Raw genomic sequence first — 21,923 nt, 5'->3', positions numbered from 1 at the left:
CGTTCAATAATGGTCGCAGCTTGTTAGTATGCATGAAATTCGGCAATACTACTTTGTCAGTATCGTACCTTGCCGTCAAGAAACATTTGATAGAGGATGTACTTCACTAAGAGGACGTGAATCAGATGTCATGCCTTACCAAGGTCGTGCCCTATCAGAAGGAACATGATCTTCTCCAGTTCAAATGAACTAAATAATATTCAGTTAGTTATAGTTGAAGAGTATTTTTGTCTTTTCACTTTTTGAGGGAACAAAAAAACCACTTCACTATCTAGTTCAAATGAAATGGAGAGGATCGTAATTCCTATTAGAAGACGACACACAATTAAAGCCATACGAAAGGAAAAAAAAAAAATTCTCATAATAGATACAAATAAGATCTGAATTTTAACAAAGTAAACCCTAGATGCATACAAGAATTTGCAGCTTAGAAGGGAGTTTAAAAAAGCTGCCTATAATTTTGTTAACAAAAGCCCAATACTATGTAGTGCAAACCCACAGCTATTTGGACTGAGAGCGTCCCCTTGTCTCATTAAAGATATGCAATCAATTCTCATCTGTAGCTATCTTTAGCTTCTCAAGCCCGTAATAGAAGCCCAGGGCCTAACCGTAAAAGCCCAATCCACTTGGTTAAAAAGTGGGTCCACAAACTCAGGGGACCCTCCTACCACGTGTCCATAACGGGTCGCAGCAAAACACTTGCAAAAGTAGCCAGTAGCCACCAAGAACCATCTTGACCGCCCCCACACCCCCCCCATACTCTCGTCGTAAGCGCGTGTAAGCCACCCCTCCGCCAGACACCACTCCAATCCACCAACCCCACCCTCCTCTCACGCGTGCCTTGGGCAGCGCCAAGTGGGTCTCGAAACTCGGAGGCCATTTACTCTCTCACGCACAAAGTGTTTAGGGGGTGAGTCAGATGGCTTCATGACCCGCCGTCTCTACGAGAAGCTCCGTCTCGCGCTCCTCCTAGCCAGACCCACCCGCTTCCTCTCGCTCAAGCTCGTCCACCTCTCCCTCTCCACGCTCCACCTCTGCAGGTCCCTCGCACGCGCCCTTGCCTCCAAAACCCTAGCCCTATTCACTATGGATGACAACTTCTTCTACTCCTCCTCCTCCTCCTCCGCCGCCGCCGACGACCTTTGGGACCTTGACTCCCACTACCGCTTCCGCCCTCAACGGCGCCTCCTCGACGAAGACGAAGACGACGAGGACGCCAATGCCGTTGACAAGGTCTACTTGGTTCCCTACAGGTATTTTCCACTCCCTTACTTCCTCTTCGTTTTTGGCTGCTTGGCTGCCCAGAAAGCGAACAAAAAACGAAATGGATGTCTAGGATGGTGAAGTAGGAGGCATGTTTGATGCTTTGTTGCTTACTGGGCTTAGTTTGATTTTGGGAGGTTTTCGTTTGTTTTGAGGCATGGAATTTGAAGTTCCAGAGAGAGTGTCGTAAGGCTTCGTTTGTTTCCATAGGAAATTTCGCCGTGAACTTGTGAAGTAAGGGAGATTTATTGAGTGTGTGAGTGAGATTCTTTGATATGATAACTTTCTGTTGGGTAAATTAGTAAAAATGGTAAATGAGATAAATTGACTTGTCGCTGTTATTTTATTGCTCCAAATTAGATTTTGTGGGAGAGTTTGGCGTATTGGTGTGCTTTATGGATGTAGAAATGGTTGTGGGTTGGACGCAGACAACGCATTCAAGGAGGGAATATGTGTTTTTATGTGGCCTCATTGTGTTTGCATTGGATTTTCAGGTGGTGGAAGGAGTCGCAGCAGCGTGATGATGATGAAGCAGGAGGTGTTTTATACTCTGTGTCATTGAGTGATGACACTGGCTCCGAAATTGTATTGCATTTGAGGAAGAAAGAGGATTCTGGGAAAAGTGATAAAGCAGGAGAAGGGTTTTCAAGCCGTGAGTACGCCTTGCTTCCTGAAGCAATGTGGTTGCGGGCCCTCAAGTGGTGAGGAAATATACATTTGCTTCTATGTTGTGAATTTTTTCCTTTGGTTTCTTCTTTTTGCAAAATGTTTGTTGTTGACAACATGCAAGAGGTCATGTACCGTAAACGTCTTATCATTTGATTAAGCGTGAGAATTATATTGGTTCTGAGCCATTAATACCCATTATAATGGTTCTACCAGGACTTTTTTACTAAGTTATCATTTGATTAATATGGTTCTTCCTGAATAGCACAATGAGTAAGAAAAGATTGAGGTGGAAAAAATATTTGTTTTACATTTTAGATTGCTTTTTTCTAGGTAGTAGCTAAGATGCAGATTTGAAGTGTTTATTTTCTTTAAATATCTGTTTGGTCTTCCCCTTAAAAGTCCTAGTTTATTTTATGTTTTATTTTTTATTTATTTTTTTTCCCATTTATTTGTGTAGAATTTGGGTATGGAAAAATATGTCAGGAATGTAGATGAATGTAGTCTCCACTTGAACAATTTAGATTGTAAATGTTTTGCGATATGACATTGATATGCACTTAAAAAACCCATAGTTGAATGGGCAACAAAACAAATTTAACATAAAGTGGCAAGGAAGCTGTCATGGGCTTCCATTTTCTTTTGTGGTAGGAAACAAAATACTGCAGAAGTAGGAGAGGAATTACAACATAGAATGATGAAGAGTCATTTGAAGGAAGAAACCAAGAAACAGCAGCAAACATTTATTTTCATCTTTGGTGGAAGAAAAAAAGATATCAACAGTAGGAGGCATGTACAAGTACTAAGACTTTGAATTAGGGAACTTTTAGACCTACAATCTTAAATAGGTGTGAGTCTTTCCAAAGACATTGAATTCTTGAGCTTGGCTATCTTTAGCATTAGGTGCAGTAATTGCTGATGAGCTCTAGCATGTATGGCATTTTCTTCCCCTGTAAGAAGGGGGTAGAGACCCAAGATCAACTAGTTGATCAACTCTTAAGGGTTTGGCTCGAGTGGTAAGAGCCTTGGTATTGGTGATATTCCCATTAGGTCTAAGGTTCGAATCCTCTTGAATGCAAACAATTCTTTGGGGTTGGGCCGTGCTGGGGTATGGCTGAAGCTGGAGTCTTACCCAATCCACGTAGAGAGAGCGTTTTGCACGGGCCCGGCGTTTGGCCTACATGGGTGGGTACTTGAAGTGGCCCCCCTTGAAAGGTTCCCATCATTAAAAAAGAAAGGAAGTACATGTACATATAATTTCAGTTACTCCTTTGAACTAGGCCTCCTTGAACCCTATGATAAAGCGAGACCTTGCCTTAATAGCATCTATCGTACATGCTAGCTCCTACTAGTTAGGTGACTTCTCTTGTATAGTTCTTGTGTACCTGGGGGTGCCTTACTCTTTTAATGATATTTTGATTACTTATATATATAAAAAATCTATCATACATGCTAGTATAGAGTAAGAAAGTTATAATAAACGCATGAGGTTTTAGATTAAAACAGGCAAGAAACTAAAGATTTTTGTTGATTTTTGCTTGGACAACCACCCAAGAGAATATCCTCACTATGGATAACCCAAGGAAACAACATGTTATTGTGGTTGACTAGTGTTGTATGTGTAAGAAGAGTGGAGAGTTTGTGGATCACCTCCTCCATTGTGAGATTGCCAGTGCCTTATGGAGTGTCATTTACAGTTGTGTTGGGTTAGCTTGGGTCATGTTTGAGAAAGTAGTAGACCTTTTTACTTGTAGGAGAAGATTGAGAGGCAATCCTTAGAGCACAACTGTGTGGAAGATGGTTATGTTTTGCCTTTTGTATTGCCTTTGGAGGGAAAGAAATGATAAAAAATTTGAAGACAGTGAGAGGGTGGTGATAGAGCTTAAGTTTTTCTTTTTCCAAATTCTTTATCATTGTACAACTTCTTTAGATTTTAATTTGCTTAGTTTTCATGATTTTTTTGACTTGTTCGCTCTTTCTAGCTAGGTGTTTCTCTTATATACTCTTTGTGTACTTGAGTTGCATTTTGTGCTTTTAATAATGATATTTCGTACTTATATAAAAGAAAACTTGTTAAGCAGTTTTCATTCGGCTCAGGCCTAGGGATTCATTGCATCCTAATGTCATAAAATAAGACCATAAGTACTGTAGATGCGGTTTATTGTAACTTGACATTTGTCATGTTGTTTATAAAAATAACAAGGAATGTAGTTTTCCTTGGGCATTTAACCTAGGGATTATTTGCATCCTATTATCACAAAAGAATGGCATAACTGCTGAAGAAAGTAGTTTTCTTTAGGCATCTAAAGTTGTATTTTGCTATTATAAATGAAGAGCACAAATGCTGAAGTCGAAAATATCCTCGAAATTGGGAGAGAGAGGTGGTAGTGATGGCGGTAGGACTTGTGGAGGTGGTGTTGATGGAAAACTTGTTATGGTGGTGACAATATGCTGGTTGAGATTGGCTATGGTTAATTGGTTTTGAAGATGAGGATGTCATTTCAGGTGAATGAGATGTTTGATTTAATTTATGCATGGAGAGACATACATAAGCACCCTACTTTAGTTTGAATTCACACCTTAGCCTTTTACTTAATTTAGGTGCTGCATAAGGTAAAATTAAATTTGAAGTTATTTTAGCATAACATCAGCATATTTCAAGGCCTTTCACCCATAAGGGAGGTCAAGTTTAAAATACCTTATGAACAAGATAGATTTTTTGTTACAAGTTGGGAAGTCAATGCCATTTCTAAAGCCAGGAGTGAGGTTAGTACATCCTTATGATCATTCGGTGGTGCTGAGCAACCCTGGACAACAGCTTAATGTAGCTTCATTCCAATAATTTGGAGTTGGCTGCATTAATTCTATGTTGCCATTTATTAATTAACATTATGTCCATAATTCACTATCTATGCATTTTACCCTGTCGAGTTATAGAAGGGCAGCTTGCACCGTTTATTTTCTTGTATCAGGTGCTTAGGAAAGTGTGAAGGAGAGATTTATAGTATAGGTGAAACCTGTTTCTTTCTTTCTTTCTTCTTTCCCTCCTCCTTGTCCACTCCCACATCTATACTTCTCTCCCTCTCCCTCTGGTCTTCTTTGAATCTGCATATGATATAGAGATGGTTTGCCTGAAATTTGCTCAACATTACTATCTTAATGCATCAACAAATTTGCATGATGCATTTGGTATTGATTGCTTCTACTCTTTCTGTAGGCATAATGATCTTAGTGTAGCAGTGAAGGATATTGGCAGTCACTATGGTGCAGGAGATTCTTTGCAGGATGTGTTTCCTATACAAATTAGGCTTTCTGTTTTGTGGGAAACAAATTCATTGGTGGTAAAAGTGAGCCAAAAGGTCAGTTTTGTATATACTCTTCTATTTGTGTTTCCACTGCCACCGCTACCCATTGTAGACTGTTTTTTTGATAGGTAAACACAATTCATTAAAAAGCACAATCCAAGTACACAAGAAGTATACAAAAGAAACTCCTAACTAGTAGAAGAACAATTGAAATGATGTGCTAGACATATTGATTGGTCTTACCATGGATTGTGATATGGATGGTTTATAGCCTGTTTGGGATTGCATTTAAGAAATAGAGTTTTTAAGTCAAAAAGAGCTTTTGGGCAAAAGCTTTATTTTTAAGTTTTTGCCAAAAGTGCGTTTTGGTCATTTTTGGGCTTTTTGGACTCTTAAAAGCGCTTTTAATTTTTTTACCAAACGAGTACTTTTTTCTTCAAATAGACTTTTTGAGTGTTAAAAGCATTTTTAGGCCTCTCAAACGCAATCTTAGAATGTCAAACTTGTTGCTTGAAGAGGTTCATTCTCCCCTTTAGTTTCTCTTCACTCTTTTTTCCTCCTTTTTTCCTCCTTTATCAATTATAAAAGTACTTATTTTTGCAAGTGCTTCATTTGTTGTTGCATAGAATTTTGTTTTCTATTTATCTCCACTGAGTCACCCAACCTTGCAAACTCTAATATCTGGTGCAGAAGTTTTAGTTGTGGCAGAGTCGGTGATGAGTTTAAATTCTTCCTAGTCAATTGGGCAAAGATTTGTACTCTGTTTTCTTTAAGCAGTTTGGGGATTAGAAACCTGTTGTTGTTTAACTGAGCTTTTGTAGAGAAATGGTTATGGCTATGCCACGGAGAGGAAGGCCTTGTGGAGATCAGTGGTCGAAGCTAAATCTGGCAGCATTTGGGGAGGGTGGTTTTCCAATGAGGTTTTTGGACCCTACGAGGTTGGGATGTGGATAACCATTAGGAGTGTGGGGGGACTTCTCTAGATTTGTGAGTCTTAAGGTGGGAGTTGGGTCTGGAGGAGGTTTCGAGATTCTTTGAATTGCTGTATTCACAACAGGTAAGGCAAGGTGGGGTAGATAAAATTAGTTGGCTTCACTCGAAGAGGAAAATTTTTGAGGTGAAGTCTTTCTACAAGGTGAAGTTAAATTCAGCCCCGGTGGATGGTCCGTGGAAGCTTATTTGGAAGAGTGAAGCTCCTCCGAGGGTGGCTTTTTTCGTTTGGACGGCGGTTATGGGGAAAATTTTAACATTGGACAATTTACGAAAGAAGAACATCATTGTGACGGAATGATGTTGTATGTGCAAGAAGAGTGGCGAATCTATTGATCACCTTTTAGTGCATTGTGAAGTTGCTGTAGAGGTATGGAATATGATCCTCCAGCTATTTGGTATAACGTGGGTGATGCCGGGGAGTTTGAAGGAATGTTTGGGAAGTTGGAGAGGGCAAAGGGGAAAGCGATCAGCCGTGCACATTTGGAGGATGGCTCCTTTGTGTGTAATGTGGTCCTTATGGAGAGAGAGGAATGCGTGGAGCTTTGAGGATCATGAAATGGGCACTACAGAATTGAAGCAAAGGGTACTACAAACACTCTTCTCTTGGAGGGTATTGGGGTCTTCTTCGCAAGCCTCAACGCTTACGGAATTTATAGATTTATGTGCGTCCTTTTCAGTTTAAAGCTCGTGTAGTGGGCTCTTTTGTATACTTCCTGTGTACATGAATTGCGCCCCTTGCGCTTTTAATACAATGACTTTTACATATCAAAAAAAAAGGTGGGAGTTGGGTCTAAGATCGGGTTTTAGCAAGATGTTTAGTTTGGTGATTAGACCCAGAAGGCTTCTTGACCTGTGTTGTTTAATATAACTCGTTTTAAGGAGGCATTGGTGGCAGACCATATGTTGTTTTCAAGTGATTTCTTGCAGTGGATATCACCTTCATTAGACCAAGGCATGATTGGGAGGTAGAGATGATCTCTGCATTCTTTAATCTATTGTACTCTCTCAGGATAAGTCAAGGTGGTGAGGATAGAATCTTTTGGACCCCTTTCAAAAGGAAAACATTCGAGGTTAGATCTATTTATCATGCACTTAGCCCTCCCGCAGGCTCTTCTTCCCCTTGGAAGAGCATTTGGAGAAATAAGGCCCCTCCAAGAGTGGCTTTCTTTGTTTAGATAGCAGTGTTAGGAAAGATTTTAACCTTGGACAATCTGAGAAAGAGGTATGTCATTGTGATAGACTGGTGTTGCATGTGCAAGAAGAGCGGCGAATCCATCAACCATCTTTTGTTCCACTGTGATATGATGTAGTTAGAGTTTTGTGGGTATTAGTGTCTAGTCTTTTTGGGGTAGAGTGGGTCATGTTACAATGGTTATGGGTTGATGGTTGCTTTCAAGAGTTCTCACTTCTCTAATTTTCTAGAATTTCTGGATTTGTGTTCTTCATCTTCTCTTTAATTGGATGTCCTTCTTGTATTGTGCCCCTTTGCGCTTTCTAATAAGATTGAATTTACTTTTTTTAAAAAAGTTTTAGTTGCGGAAATGAACTGCATTCTGATTCTTATGCCTGATGCCTGATGTCTTGTACATTGTACGGTGCCCGTGTCATGTGGTTTTGGTTGAAAGAGCTCAAATTCGTTGTATAGGATACCCAGTAATTCATTGATTTACCATTGCTTGTGTTTTTAACTTTTTAAACCAGGATGTTTTAGATAGGGTTCCTTACCTCTTGTATTTTACATTAGACTGCAATTTTCAGGACAATGTGCTTGGTTTTTACAAGAGAGCCTGCAGCATTTTCAGTTCCGAATTTGATCCTGTGAGTTCCATCTTTACATTGCAATTTTTTTTTTTTTTTGTGATGGTGAATCATCCAATTTATTAATATCTCTTCTCAAAATTGTCTGCTGATTTGTGCTGCCCCATAATTTGTGCAATGATATTTACTCTATTATGTCATTGGACAGTTAAGCATTTGGGACTTCTCAGGGCAGACAACCCAATTTTTCCTGAATGACAGAATTAATCTGCACAATGATTCTTCTGGACAAGCAGGCAAAGAGGCAAGTAGTTAAATTATCTGGTTAAAATTTCATATTCTGTCTGTGTATGAAGTCGTTTGGGCCAGAAATTCACCAAAAGCTCTCTCGGTGATGGTGGATAATAGGTGATTTGTAGATAAATAGTGTGTTCTTGCTATCATACTTATACTAAATTAGGCCTTGATTTTTTTTTTTGGGGGTGTGGGGGTGTCTTACTTTAACGAGTTCGGTGGGTTTAGGATTTTACGACTTCATCAAGCATCATCTTTTACTTCTTTTTTCTCCCACGTGCCCATTATAGAGAAAACAAAGAGAGTCTCTTAATTATGTTCTGCAAAGATGGGATCTTAAGGAGGAATACCAAACCATTTTTTTGAATTTTTTTTTTATTTCTTTGCGTTTATTTGTGTGTGGAATATCAATGTTCTGCAAAGATGGGATCTTAAGGAGGTATACCAAAGCATCTTTTTTAAGAAATTTTAATTTTGTTGCGTTTATTTGTGTGTGGAATATTGATATTAGGGAAAGAATATTGCTTTAGATTAATTCGTTAAGAATATTCGCTTTTCTTCTTCTTGTTAGGTGATTCCGTTGTATACTCTCAGTGTACTTTGGGGAGCCTATACGCTTTTAATAAAACTTTTTATTACCTATCAAGAAAAAAGATTAATTCGTTAAGAAGCTGCATTTCAATGGTTATTCATCAAAACAAAAAGATTAATCCATTAAGAAGATAAATTTCTGATCCTAAAGAGGCTTTATAGTGGTCTGGCGATGAGGGTGACTTCTCCCTTTAATTTTAGTAGTTGGCCTTCTCAGGAGCAGATCCTTCTCAAGAGGTATTTTGTTTAATTATCATTTGGCGTCTTTTGCGTGTTTCTACTTCTAAATATCAATAAAGATATATGTGAATACAACACTTACAGTTTATGGACCTATTACGTTGCAGTTATGCCTTGTTTGTTGATGACATAGTGGCCTTGAAGTATCGTGTAGGGAAAAAATCTAGATTCATCTCTCTTTTCAGGGAAATGCTTTCTCACTACAACTGCTTATATTTTACAATTAGATGAATGTTCTTCTGATTAGGGGTTCCTCTTGTATACCCCTTGTGTATTAGGATTATACCCTTCTATGCTTTTTTAATAAGATTGATTTACTCATTAAAAAAAAAAAAAAACAATTAGATGAAGGAGAGCATTCCGACTGTGCTTTAATTATCTACTGTTGCTTTTTTTTTTTTTTTTTTTTTTTAATTAGCATGATTGTGAATTTGGGTTCTTTACTTATCAAAAAAAAAAAAAAAAAAAGATTGTGAATTTGGGTGATCATGTTTGAAATTTTGGGATGACACCATTGGTATTGTTGTCATAATCTGATAATGTGTTATCAGATTATGTGACACCATTGAAATGCAGTTATTAAAATTTGATAATGCGTTATCTGATATTTGAAAATTACACTCTAAATGAGTAATCTGATAGGCTGTTTACTACACAAGAGGTTGCTAGTTATTGACCATCCTAAAACGTGGTTGAAAAGGGTGTTAAATTGGTTGCTTGAGCCCTTGGTAATTGTACGTAGTTAATGATTCTCTTTTGCAATCATTGGAGTACAAATATTTAGTTAACTTTAGTTTTAAAGCCATTTTCGCAATTTATATAAGTTCATGAAAATTAAACTGTTTAGTCAGTTTATTTATTCATTTGTTTCATGTTGGCCATGCAGATTCTTCTTGAATTGCAAGTATATGGATTTTCAGATTCTCTAAAGGGTAGAGATCAGAGGAATGATGAGATGGCCCTAGTACAGTCCAAGATGGAAGGTCCCTTTTGCAGCGACTCTTTTAAGATGAATCGGAGCACTGATATAGTGGATTCTTTTTTAACTTTGACCAACTCTTCACAGAGTGGTGATAGCTATAGAGGAGCTTGTTCCTTGGGCTTGACAGGATTACAAAATCTTGGAAATACTTGTTTCATGAACAGTGCCATCCAGTGCTTGGTGCATACGCCAAAGCTTGTTGATTATTTCCTAGGAGACTACCAAAAGGAGATTAATTATGATAACCCTTTGGGGATGAAAGTATGCAGATTTATATTTATGTTATATTAATCTTTTGACTAACTGGTGTCTGAATATAGCACTTTTTCTGTAACTCTTATCTTTCGATAAATATGTCATCTTGTTCAGGGGGAACTTGCTTTTGCATTTGGAGATCTATTAAGGAAGCTATGGGTGCCAGGAGCAAGGCCTGTGGCTCCAAGGATGTTCAAGTCAAAACTTGTTCATTTTGCTCCTCAATTCAGTGGTTATAATCAGCATGATTCTCAAGTTAGTGAAGTTATTTTTTGTTTATAAGTATCATTGTAGTTTCCTTGTATTCTCTGTCTGATATGAATTTTCATTATTAGTTGGAGCAAAGCTCCGGATACCTGGTGCCAAATAAAAAAATTAAAAAAAAAAGAATTTTCATTTTTTGTGATGTGCAAGAGGAATAATTTCATTGTATGTTAAATGTCTATGATCTAGGAATTTCTTGCTTTCCTGTTGGATGGACTCCATGAAGATTTAAATCGTGTAAAATGCAAGCCATATATTGAAGCTAAGGATATTGAGGGCCATCCGGATGAAGAAGTAGCGGAAGAATATTGGAAGAATCACCTTGCTCGCAATGATTCCATAATTGTTGATGCATGCCAAGTGAGTTAGCTGTTAGAGGAGTTTCTATCTTGCATTTGATGTGAAAATTTGACCTCTAGTTATGCAGAGATTTCTATTATTACATGTAGTGCTGTATTCAACAGTATAGCGTTCTTCCTTCTTTCAAGTCTTTGATGCAACCATGATTAATCCTTCCAATGGCTTACTCTGAAAAACAGTCGGAACTTTTAATTATTTTGTACATTGAGGTGGAAGTTGCATATGTGTTTAATTATTTGGATTGATTACTAATGAAAAGCTTGTCTTAAATCATCTTTGTTTTAAATGATTGTTTCTTACATTATAGGGTCAGTACCGGTCAATGCTGATTTGCCCTCTTTGCAAGAAGGTATCTGTCACATTTGATCCATTTATGTACCTATCACTGCCATTACCTTCAACAACATTGCGGACTATGACATTGACAATTGTGAGCACTGATGGGATTACATTGCCATCTGCGTATACCATAACTGTGCCAAATAGTGGGAGACTCACAGATCTTATTGAGGCCTTAAGTGCTGCATGTTCTTTAAGAGATGACGAAACCCTGTTAGTGGCTGAGGTATGTTGCTTCATATATGTTTTGAGTATTGGTTTGTGGCATATCATTACTGGTTCTTGTGCGTGTGTGCACACACACACTCGTGTCTGTGTATATGGGAGCTTACTGCATCTGAATCTTAGACCTGGAGAATGAGCTCTCTAACACCTTAATTATCATAGTCATCCTATATTGGGGTGGCTACTTTGATTCTCTAGCATAATAATAGGCACTTTGATTCCCCTGCTTAGTAAAGTAATTTAAGTCATTCAAAGTAACAGTGGAGAGTGAGATGATCCAATATATGTATGTATGTGTGTATTTATGTATGATTCAGGACCTATATGTCAGATGCCTGATCTTATTTTTCCTCGTGTTGTGTGCGTTTGTTTTTCCACTTTGAGCACTAATCTCATGGAGGTGATTTGTAGATAGTCATGAATCGAATTTTGAATTGGCTGGAGCCATCTGGTTCAATAGCCTTGATCAGAGATGATGACAGACTTGTTGCTTATCGGTTACCAAAAGATAGTGAGAAATCCCCCTTGGTTGTCTTCAAGCATCAACAGGTGGAAAAGTAAGTTCAATTAGATTCTTATGGTTATTTTTACAAATCAAGTATTTTTTCATTAGCAAGTCTAGTTAATCAGTGAACTACATAATAGAATTTCTGTGTAATTGCTGGAATATTAGAGCACTTAACCAACTGTTCCATGGAATATGTACCACTTTCATGGTTATCAGTGTCTTCCCACGTAAGGTAAAGAGTTTGACTTGAAGTTGGAAAGAAATTGAATATGTCAAGGGGCTGTGAACTGCATGAGAAAGGAAAGGAGCAAACCAGGTACTCATGCCACCCATAAACCTATTATTAAATAAGATGAGGAGTCTACTTCTCATAAAAATAAAAAAATAAAAAAATGATGAGGAGTCTAATTAGGAAACAACGAACTGTAAGGAGCTTAACTAAGCTGAAGGCCACGTATAACATACTACTAAAATAAGACTTGTGGCCCATAACCAGCAGTATGGAAATTGCGAAAATCGCTTTTACTTTTGATAAAGCAAATATAACATAGAATGAAATATATTAATGATCTAATTACTACCACAGACACTTAAACTTGGACCAGAAAGGCTTCTTTTTTGGTCTAGAGGTAATTGCCTAGTTAGGCTTCCAAGGAGGATACTTCATGTCTAATAATGCTACGGATGCAGCATGATTGGGCTTAGTTTAGTAAAAAATAAATAAATAAAGAACAAACTTGGCAAAATGAAAAAATTATTGACTAGTTCGAAAATTTTCTAAAAAAAGCGGTATTGGAAGGCATACTGTTGCTTTCTTTTTCCTTCTTTTCCAAAGATCTTTCTATCTACACTACCCAATACGTCGTTGTTAATGTCATCAACAATAGAGGGTTCCTAGTTACTGTTATGTTTAAAACATGATGAAGGTTTTCTGAACAAACATTATAGAAAGAAATATTTGTGAACTTCAAATTTGGACTTTGAGCCTGAAATGTACATTATAAGTACATTAAGTACGTTATAATCTTCAACTAAATCATATAAGTCGTTGAAGTGCTTAGTTTGGCAAGGTTTTCATGTGGGTTTCTTATGACTTTTCTATTTGCCTAAGTTTCTCATTAGGTATCATTCTAGTCCAATCTGAAATCTATCCTCTGTACATATGCCATTGAAGTTTTTGAAACATGCTTCCTGATTGTCTTTCCTATTTGTTTCCTGCTTTCCTTTTTATTTTTATTTTTTATAAGCAAGTTAATTTCATTAGAAAGCGCAAAGGGCTCAAATACATAGGAAGTATATAAGAGAGACTCTCATTTAGGGAGAAAAAGAACACAAGTCCAGAATTCATTAAAACTACTTGTCAAAAAGAAATCAAGTAAAACTAAGAAAATGAGGACTATTATACGCCATCATCCAAGCATAAAGAGATTTGAACATATCAGCTTTTAACTCTAACATCGATCTCACACAATCTTCAAAGCCTTCAAAGCTCCTCACGTTGCATTCTCACCAAATGCACCACATTAATCATAGAAAATCCATCCTTCAAGCTTCTTAAATGCAACGACTTTCCAACTCACCTCTCTAGCTAGCCAACAACTCCACTACCCTTCTACACATGACACTCTGTGCACCAAAAAGACAACATCGAACCCTATAACTCTCTTGCAACTCTTTGCTGATAGCCTCCGTAAACCCATCCACCCACAGACAAACATCTGAAACTTTTGCAACTTGGTCATCACCGACACAGTTTGGACTTAAAACTGAAACTTTGATAGGCAGCAGCATCATTGACTGGGTGGTTGTGGTTAACGCCCTTGACAAAGAACCTTCGGCCTTGGACTCGTAACCTACACTGCTCAAATCGCCTTGAATGCCCTTCCTGTCTCCACCAAAGCGATCGACGATAGTCATGGGGGTGGTTGTGGAGCTACTGGAGCGCTAGCAGGCTGAGCGGAGGGACGACCTGAATCCACACGCTCGCTTGAACTCGAAGATGAATCTCTTGAGCCTGACTTAATTTAGGATAGTGGGCCAAGGTCAAGTTTGACTTAAAACCCGGGCGTATTTAACCAAAGTGGTCCCAAGCTCTTAGCACGCGTTCAAACGCTTAGACGCTCTCCCCCTTGATGTGGGCTTCGATTGTCGTGGTCCGCCAAGCTGATAAGAAAAGGAACACGAGCTCGCTTCCACACCCAAGCCCATTGAAGAAACTCCCGCTTCTGAACTCGTGGGTTGAGGTTGACTATAAAAAGTGGGCTTAAAAACACCTACTGAGCCTGATTCTTAATCTTTCACCTTGTTGGGCCAGGCCACCCCAAACGAGCCAAACAAGTGCGCACCCGAACCATAGTGATCGAGCCCCTCCCAATTAACCCATAAAGAACAGCTTTCGCCTACCCTACAACACTCAGCCCCAATGACACCTTGGCCCTCATCTAACTTGACAATGCAACGTTCCAATTTCTCTATTAGCAATACCATCATGTTCCTAAGGGCTAAGAGCGTGAAAATCCATGTTTTCCCCCATATCACACTTGAGGACATTTGTACTATCATGCACAACTTGAATTCCATTATTCCTGGAGACTGGCACAATTTTTCCCCTGCCTCTTTCACCCCTTACCCTGTGTTCTTTTCCATCTAAAATTCCATAAATGCCCCTACGCGTTGTCCCTTGCCGGAATTTGTCTCACCCCCACTAGAGCTTCCGCATACAACCTTCTTCCACCAAGCCCAGCCAAATCCTTCTCTGCTACAACTGAAGACCACCGTGGTTCTCTTCGGTAGACAAGGGTATGCAGCTAGCACTGAAGGAGGATTCGAGGAAAGCAGGCACCTTTCGCAACTCCAAAACACTACTCCACACATTCCCCTCATCCCTCTGGAATGATGATAAAGCCTTTTCGACTGCCATCGCCGTATTCCACCAGAGCTCAAAAGCAGACATGGCTGTTAGAGCATCTATGCACTATGAAAGCTCTATTGTCTACCCTTGAGGTTTTCACAAATGTGTTCAGCCCCTCTCCTTGATAAACATCACTGCTGCCACACTGGCCTTACCCAAGTGAACTGTACAAGAGGCATCCTTGCTTCTTTCCATGATACATAACACTAATCGCCCCTCCTCTATAGAAAGTGCAAATTTTTTGGCTTCAACAAAAAAGCGGCTCTGATGCACCATCACAGAATACCACTCTGTAAAGTTTCCAATACCGAAAACATACAGACAAATGCGCCTACACACTCCGAGGGGAGAAAGAGAGAGAGTTTACTGGGTCATTTTCCTATCCGATTAGTATGCTAGAGGACATGGTGAATTTTAATCTTCTTGATGGCGATTTTTGTCTTAATATGGTTGGGTGTTGCCTTGTCAGAGAAGGCATTTCAGGAGGCACAGAAGTAGTATGATCTGGAATGTTGTAACTTTAAGGTTCACGGAGTATATGGAGAGAGTGGAATGCTAGGAACCTTGGTGGTTTTGAAATTTCAATGCTGGATCTGAAGCTAATGTTTCTGGGATTGGATGGTTTCACTTTCTCAACTTTGCTTCACTTCTTGAAGCTTTTGAACTTAAGATTAGATTGAGCATATTTTATTTATTTTTTCGTATTCTCTTTATACATCCCATGTACTACGGTGGCACTCCCTTTTGTTAATTGTTTCCTCAGCTTCTTGATGATCTCTCTCGAAGTTGTTGAACTTGTGTTGCATTTGATGAAAGTTGGAAATTTGTCATTTTTATAGCTATTTTCTGGCCTTGCAGTTATGGCATTACCCCAAGGTGGAAGACATTTGGCATTCCACTTGTAGCAAGGTTGTCAGATCTTTCTTATGGATCTGATATTCGTAAACAGTTTCTGCAATTACTCAATGCATTTTTATTGCCCATTGAAGATGTATTAAATGATTATGATGATGATGTGGGAAATCCTGCTAATGAAGATTCTGAAATGGAGGATGCAACTAGCTCTACAGTTTTGGATACTGAAACTGGTTTGGACTGTGGAACACGAGATGAGACACAGTTGGGTGCTGACTTTATGTTCTACAAAGGACCAGGGTCCGAGATAAAGATGAATGAGCCCGTACTGGTCTCAGGGTTGACCAAGGAGTTGGAGGTGCTTGTTTTATGGTCAGATAAGATGATTGAGAAGTATGATACAGGTCTTCTCAGCTCCTTGCCGGAGGTCTTTAAGCCCCAAAGGTTCATGAGGAGGCCTCAAGAGTCTGTTTCTCTATACAAATGCCTTGAAGCCTTCTTAAAGGAGGAGCCTTTAGGACCTGAAGACATGTGGTTAGTGTGTACTCTCATTTTTCATTCTAGCTCTAAAACTTTTTGTTCTTGTTGACAGTTATTCTTGACTTTGTTTGGTGAATGGGAATGAAGAAAAGAAATTATTTTTACATGATTAACCTCAGATTGGGTTTGGTCCTTATACCATGACAAACCTCTTTGACTTGTACTTATGCAAATCAAGCTGTTATTTTATTCAACTTTGTATAATTACTTTGCTCTATATGTCACTATAGGTACTGCCCTAGCTGCAACAAGCCTCGGCAAGCCATCAAAAAGCTAGATCTCTGGAGATTGCCTGAGATTCTTGTTGTTCATTTGAAGAGGTTCTCATATGACCGATATTTTAAGAATAAGCTAGAAACCTTTGTTGATTTTCCAGTTGATGATCTTGAATTCTCAACCTACATTGCCCACAAGAATAGCCAGTTGTCTACTTGCTACATGCTGTATGCAATTAGTAATCACTATGGAGGTTTGGGTGGCGGTCACTATACAGCATCTGTTCATGTAAGTGGTGATTCTTCTGTTTTGAGATTCTTTTTTAATCAATTGCTGGTTGGTAATATAACAACCCGGTGGTCCCACATTCAAAATATGAGGAGTAGGCCATAGTGAGTGGTTAACAATAGAGTGAGTGGTTCTCCTTCATTGCGAGGTTGCCTATGTCCTATGGTGTACGTTTTTTTGGTCGGTTTGGGTTGTCTTGGGTGATGCCGAGACGGGTTTCGGATTTACTTGCCTGTTGGTGGTCCTCGGGGAGGAGGGGGAGTGCCGCGGTTTGGAAGATGGTGCCCACTTGTTTTTTCTGGTGTTTATGGAGAGAAAGGAATAGTAGGTGTTTTGAGGATTTAGAGGGGACTTTGGAAGACATCTTAGCCTCTTGTTTTCATACTTTGTATCTCTAGACTGTGGCGCATGTCTTTCCGGTGTCGATTACTTATTGATGATTTTCTTTTTCGCTTTTCTTCTTCTCGTTAGGTGTTTCCATTGTATACTCCCAGTGTACTTTGAGGCGCCTATACGCTTTTAATAAAACTTTTTATTACTTATAAAAAAAAAAAAAAATAGAGTGAGTGGTTTATAAAGAGAATTCATGAGTGCTAGTTCTTTTGAGGTGATAGCGATTTTTCCTGGGTTGTTACAAATGATATTAAAGTCACCTAGTAACACTTTGTGGTAATTGAGCACAACATGATATATGGCCCTGACGGGGACGTTAGGGGTTTAAAATTGGGAGTTTGTGGTTAATAATAGAGTGAGTGGTTTATAAAGAGAGTTCATGAGTGCTAGTCCTTTTGAGGTGATAGTGATTTTCTCTGGGTTGTTACAAATGATATTAGAGTCACCTAGTAACACCTTGTGGTAATTGAGCACAACATGATATATGGCCCTGACGGGAACGTTAGGGGTTTAAAATTGGGAGTTTGTAACATCGCGGTCCCACATTGGAAAGATGAGGAGTAGCCCAAATAGGATGGGTGGCTTATAAATAGACTTCATGAGTATTAAGTCCTACATTGCTTAGTTATTAGGTGAAACTAGACTTTATAAGGAATTGTAAGGAAGCTTCAAATTGACTAGTTATTTTGTGGTGACAGCTCAAACGTGGCTAGCATTTTAATAGGATACCATATATAGGATGTATACCTTAGAGTTATTTTTTCTTCGTGGACACCATTACCATTATAGGGCTTTATCATTGAAAGGTTTCATTCCAACCTACACAAGTCTGAAACTTTTCGAACTTCTTTGAAATTTTTTTTTTATAGAATCACAAGTGTGATGTTCTAAAATGATGGGATTATTGCTGGAAATTTGGATGCTAGTCCTTTCTTTTTTTTGTTGGCCTAAGCAAATAACATACAAGAAGATCAAAGAACAAGGCTAGAAACCCTTACTACAACATCAGACCAGTAAGTTACAATGCCGGTAGAAGACAATAAAATAGGAAATGGGCTAAAAGCTTGGTCCAATAGAAGGTTCGTGGAAGATTCCGATGGTTTGAAAGCAGTTCAAAGGGGACTCCACTGGGACTGCTGGAGACAAAAGTGGCTAGCGCAGGAGTAAGATGAACTTATCCAGCACAACAGATCCGGTCACACTGAGACTAGTTGGTTTTGAGCCACATTGAGGGGAGATTACCATTGTAGAGGTGCAACAAATGGAAGGTATCATTATGCATTGTGGATTTGGAGACCCATTGTTATGGCCTCTTAAATCAAAAATCCTGAGTGCCTAAAAAGAGAGGCAAACAGAAAAGGAAAAAGGAAAAATCATGTTATTGTTTTACTAAAATGGGAAAGTTTACTTATCAAAAAAAAAAACTAAAATGGGAAAGTGATTTACCAAAGAGCCTTGACGGTGGAGGGGGGAGGTGATAGAGGGGGAAGGAGAGTGGTGAGACATGAAAGGGGGCTAGATTTGGGAAAGGGAAACCAAGATTTGAGGGAAGAGGGTTGGGGGTGGCAGTAGTGGGGGATGGAGGGGAGCAGCAAGGTAGGGAGAAGTGGCAAAGAGGGGGGAGAGGGCGCCATGGGACGGAACAAGGCTAAATCTAGGGAAGGGGAGGCTGGATCTGATAGAGAAGAGGGGTGGGAGGCGGTGGAAAAGGGATTTAGTGGGACGGAACAAGGTTAGATCTAGGGAAGGAGGCTGGATCTGATAGAGAAGAGGGATGGGAAGGAGGCTGGATCTGATAGAGAAGAGGGATGGGAGGCGGTGGAAAAGGGATTTAGGGCAGTGGAAGAGGGTGGCAGAGGTGGGCGGTGGGACTGGGAGAGGGGGAAGATGGTTGAAAGGTGATGAAGGAGAAGAGGGACAGGGGGTAGGAGGCGGCACTCCTGGAAGAGCGCAGCTAGCAAGAGGTTGGGAAGTCAAACTGAGGAGTGTTGTGCCCAGTATTGCTTGATTAAAACATACTTTGTCGTGGTATTGATCATAGTGGAGGGCGGCCACTTTCCAATCTTTTGTCCTGAAATGAAAACTAATGCAAGCATTTTAATCTACGTCATAATTGAAATACGAGGTAGTTCCAATTTTATGATAGAGTGGGCATCAAAGTTCAGGGAATACTGGTATAATGGAGTTTCAGGTCAATTTGTAGCGAGTATCAAAAAAAAAAAAAAATTTGTAGCAAGTAGGATTATCATAGATGGTAAGTGGTAGCACTAAAAGGTTGCTTTCCTTAATGTAATTGATTGAAAAGCATTGATATCGTATCATAGTGTGCTAAGCATATGATGGCTAGGTGTTTTGAAGACCGGGAGAGGATATCGGAGGAGATTAAATCCTTATTCTTCAAAACTTTGTATATATGGACAGTTGCTTATGTGTCTCCTTTGACAATTAGTTATAGTGATTTTTTTTTTTTTTTTTTGCTCTTTCTAGCTACGTGTTTTCTTTTGTATACTTCTTGTGGATTTAGGAGTGCCTTACGCTTTTAATGATATATATTGATTACTTATTAAAAAAAAAAGGCATATTTTATGCTGATAGTTTTGCGGTAGAACTAATTAAAAAAAAAAGAAAAAGTTTTGTGGTAGTTAATCCTCTCATGTAATTGCTGAATAAATTTGTTGTTATCTGAATGGTGGTCATTTATCACTTTTTCATTGTCATTTCTTTAGTATTTTCATTTTTGTAGGAATGTCTACCATCGTATCCCCCTTTCGGCTTATTCATTAGTAAAGATTACCTGTCGCATGCACCCTTACAATGTTGAGTTTATTGATATTTGTGGACTTGTTATGGTAATGGCTTAACTGCTATAAAATAATGATAAAAGCAAAAAATAGTGAGAAACTGGGGATTTTTATCTTGACAATTATGTAAAGCACTTGGATGTTTATGTAAAGTGCTTGCAGGAACATCTTTATGTCTTTTCTGCAATGCACATGATTTCCAATATTTTATAGGTGTTCTGATGCATTTTGTTCGCATGCAGCTTGGCAATGGTATGTGGTTTGAGTTTGATGATGAGAAGGTTTTTCCTGTCAGTAAGGACAGGATTAAGACATCCGCTGCTTATGTTCTTTTCTACAAGAGAGTCCCAGATGTATAATCTTCAGAAATTTTTAGTCAGTCCCGATAATTTGGATGGAGGAGAAGGCTAGCATTAGCTTTATCTTTTCCTTTCTTTTTTCCCCCGAAACATTTTATAGGTTTCCTCTAGGAGCAAGGCTTTTTGTTGCAGCTTGGAATGAAGGAGATACATATGGATAGAGCTTGGAATGAAGAGGATGCATATTAGCTTGGAATGAAGATTATACATATGGATTAGGATTTGAAAATCTTAATCCGAATACATACAGAGGAAAAGGAATAAAGAATTCAATACTGTACAGCTTTCAGTGGGATCAGGTGAATGGGGTTAGATTGTTACCTCTTTTGTGATACATGTACATATCCTTCATTGAAAGAATTCTTTGTATACCTATCCATTTTCAGATGGGGAAAGTTTCTCCCCAATTATATCGTTTGTTAAATTTTTTTTAGTACACTTTCTTTTCCACTATTTGTTTGAATTGTGACACTTAAAAAACAATTTGCACTGTGGGAGTGGGGGTTAACAATTGAAGTCTGGGCACTGTACACCAAGCTACAAAATTTGCAGCATATTGTCCTTGTGAAGCTCTTGTGAGGCCCTCTTCCTAGAAGTTTGTGACAGATATGAAGCTACGTTTCACATTAACCCTGTTATGTTGCAGCACAAAGATTTGCCATTAATGAAGAAGGCATACACATCCCCTAATCATAATGATTTTGGAGACGATCTTTTTCTGACTTTGGCAAAATTATTTCTATAGGGATTCCTGTACATGGCACACTCGTCCAAAATTCTTGTAAATAGTATTTGTTTGAGATTTTGTAGCTTGTTGAGTCAACTCTTAAATCTTACCCTGAAGGAGGGAGAGACTAAATTGTTAACAAACAGGTTCATGAGAATTGAGTTGATTAGCTCATTGATCATCAATCGAGATTTTTTTTGTCACTTTATTAACAAGTTTACAGGAGAATTATTGTTTCTTTTTTTCTTTTTCTTTTTTTATAAAAAAAAAAGGTTATTTTATAGTGGACAAACCTGTCAAATTAATTAACCTGATCAAGTTCAGCTTAATATGATATTGATTATGTTTTAATCATGTATCAAGGGCAAACGTTTAATTGTCAAGCTTGTTGGAAAAATAAATGATTCAAATTTAAGCAAGTAATCTTATCATTACGCTAAGAGTAATTCTAAAAGTCTCTTTTATGTTTATCTAAAAATGAAATAACTTTTAAAATCACTACTTGATCAAAATTTAATAGTAATCAATCACAAGTCTAATGGTGATTTACATCATTTTTAGAGGGACATGAAAAACTTCTAACATTACTCTCAGGTAAATGTCCAAATTGTTTTTCTCTGCCACCAAAAATTTCTATGTTAGTTTCTCTTTCTTACCAGAAAATGTTGGGACACGTTATAGGAATATGGCTGTAAATTATGGATTTGGCTTAAGGTGCTCTAAAGACAATGCAAATTTCATTTCTCTCATAAAAATTCAAAATTAAATTTGTACTGTTGAAAAAATTAAA

At 38.5% G+C, this 21,923-nt stretch overlaps 1 protein-coding gene across 1 annotated transcript; it reads left to right on the top strand.

Annotated features, from left to right (window-relative positions):
* Nucleotides 1-789: 789 nt before the first annotated feature.
* LOC132191451 (ubiquitin carboxyl-terminal hydrolase 8-like) lies at nt 790-20,844 on the top strand. Its single transcript, XM_059606467.1, has 13 exons — nt 790-1,253; nt 1,758-1,964; nt 5,147-5,288; nt 7,986-8,045; nt 8,194-8,289; nt 9,997-10,353; nt 10,462-10,602; nt 10,801-10,971; nt 11,279-11,536; nt 11,947-12,092; nt 15,813-16,343; nt 16,580-16,853; nt 20,290-20,844. Exons 1-13 carry the CDS (start codon nt 928-930, stop codon nt 20,404-20,406), a joined length of 2,826 nt encoding a protein of 941 aa, XP_059462450.1. The 5' UTR covers nt 790-927; the 3' UTR covers nt 20,407-20,844.
* Nucleotides 20,845-21,923: the final 1,079 nt, after the last annotated feature.

This window comes from Corylus avellana, chromosome ca9, assembly GCF_901000735.1.
Source record: "Corylus avellana chromosome ca9, CavTom2PMs-1.0".
Lineage (NCBI taxonomy): Eukaryota > Viridiplantae > Streptophyta > Magnoliopsida > Fagales > Betulaceae > Corylus > Corylus avellana.
This window is presented reverse-complemented; position numbering and strand designations above follow the sequence as displayed.

Bases quoted from the DNA above. Each gene is read 5' to 3' on its own strand.
- LOC132191451 (XM_059606467.1), top strand. From the start codon at position 928: ATGACCCGCCGTCTCTACGAGAAGCTCCGTCTCGCGCTCCTCCTAGCC. The intron at 10,603-10,800 runs GTTAGTGAAGTT...TCTATGATCTAG, and splicing joins ATAATCAGCATGATTCTCAA to GAATTTCTTGCTTTCCTGTT. The intron at 10,972-11,278 runs GTGAGTTAGCTG...CTTACATTATAG, and splicing joins TAATTGTTGATGCATGCCAA to GGTCAGTACCGGTCAATGCT.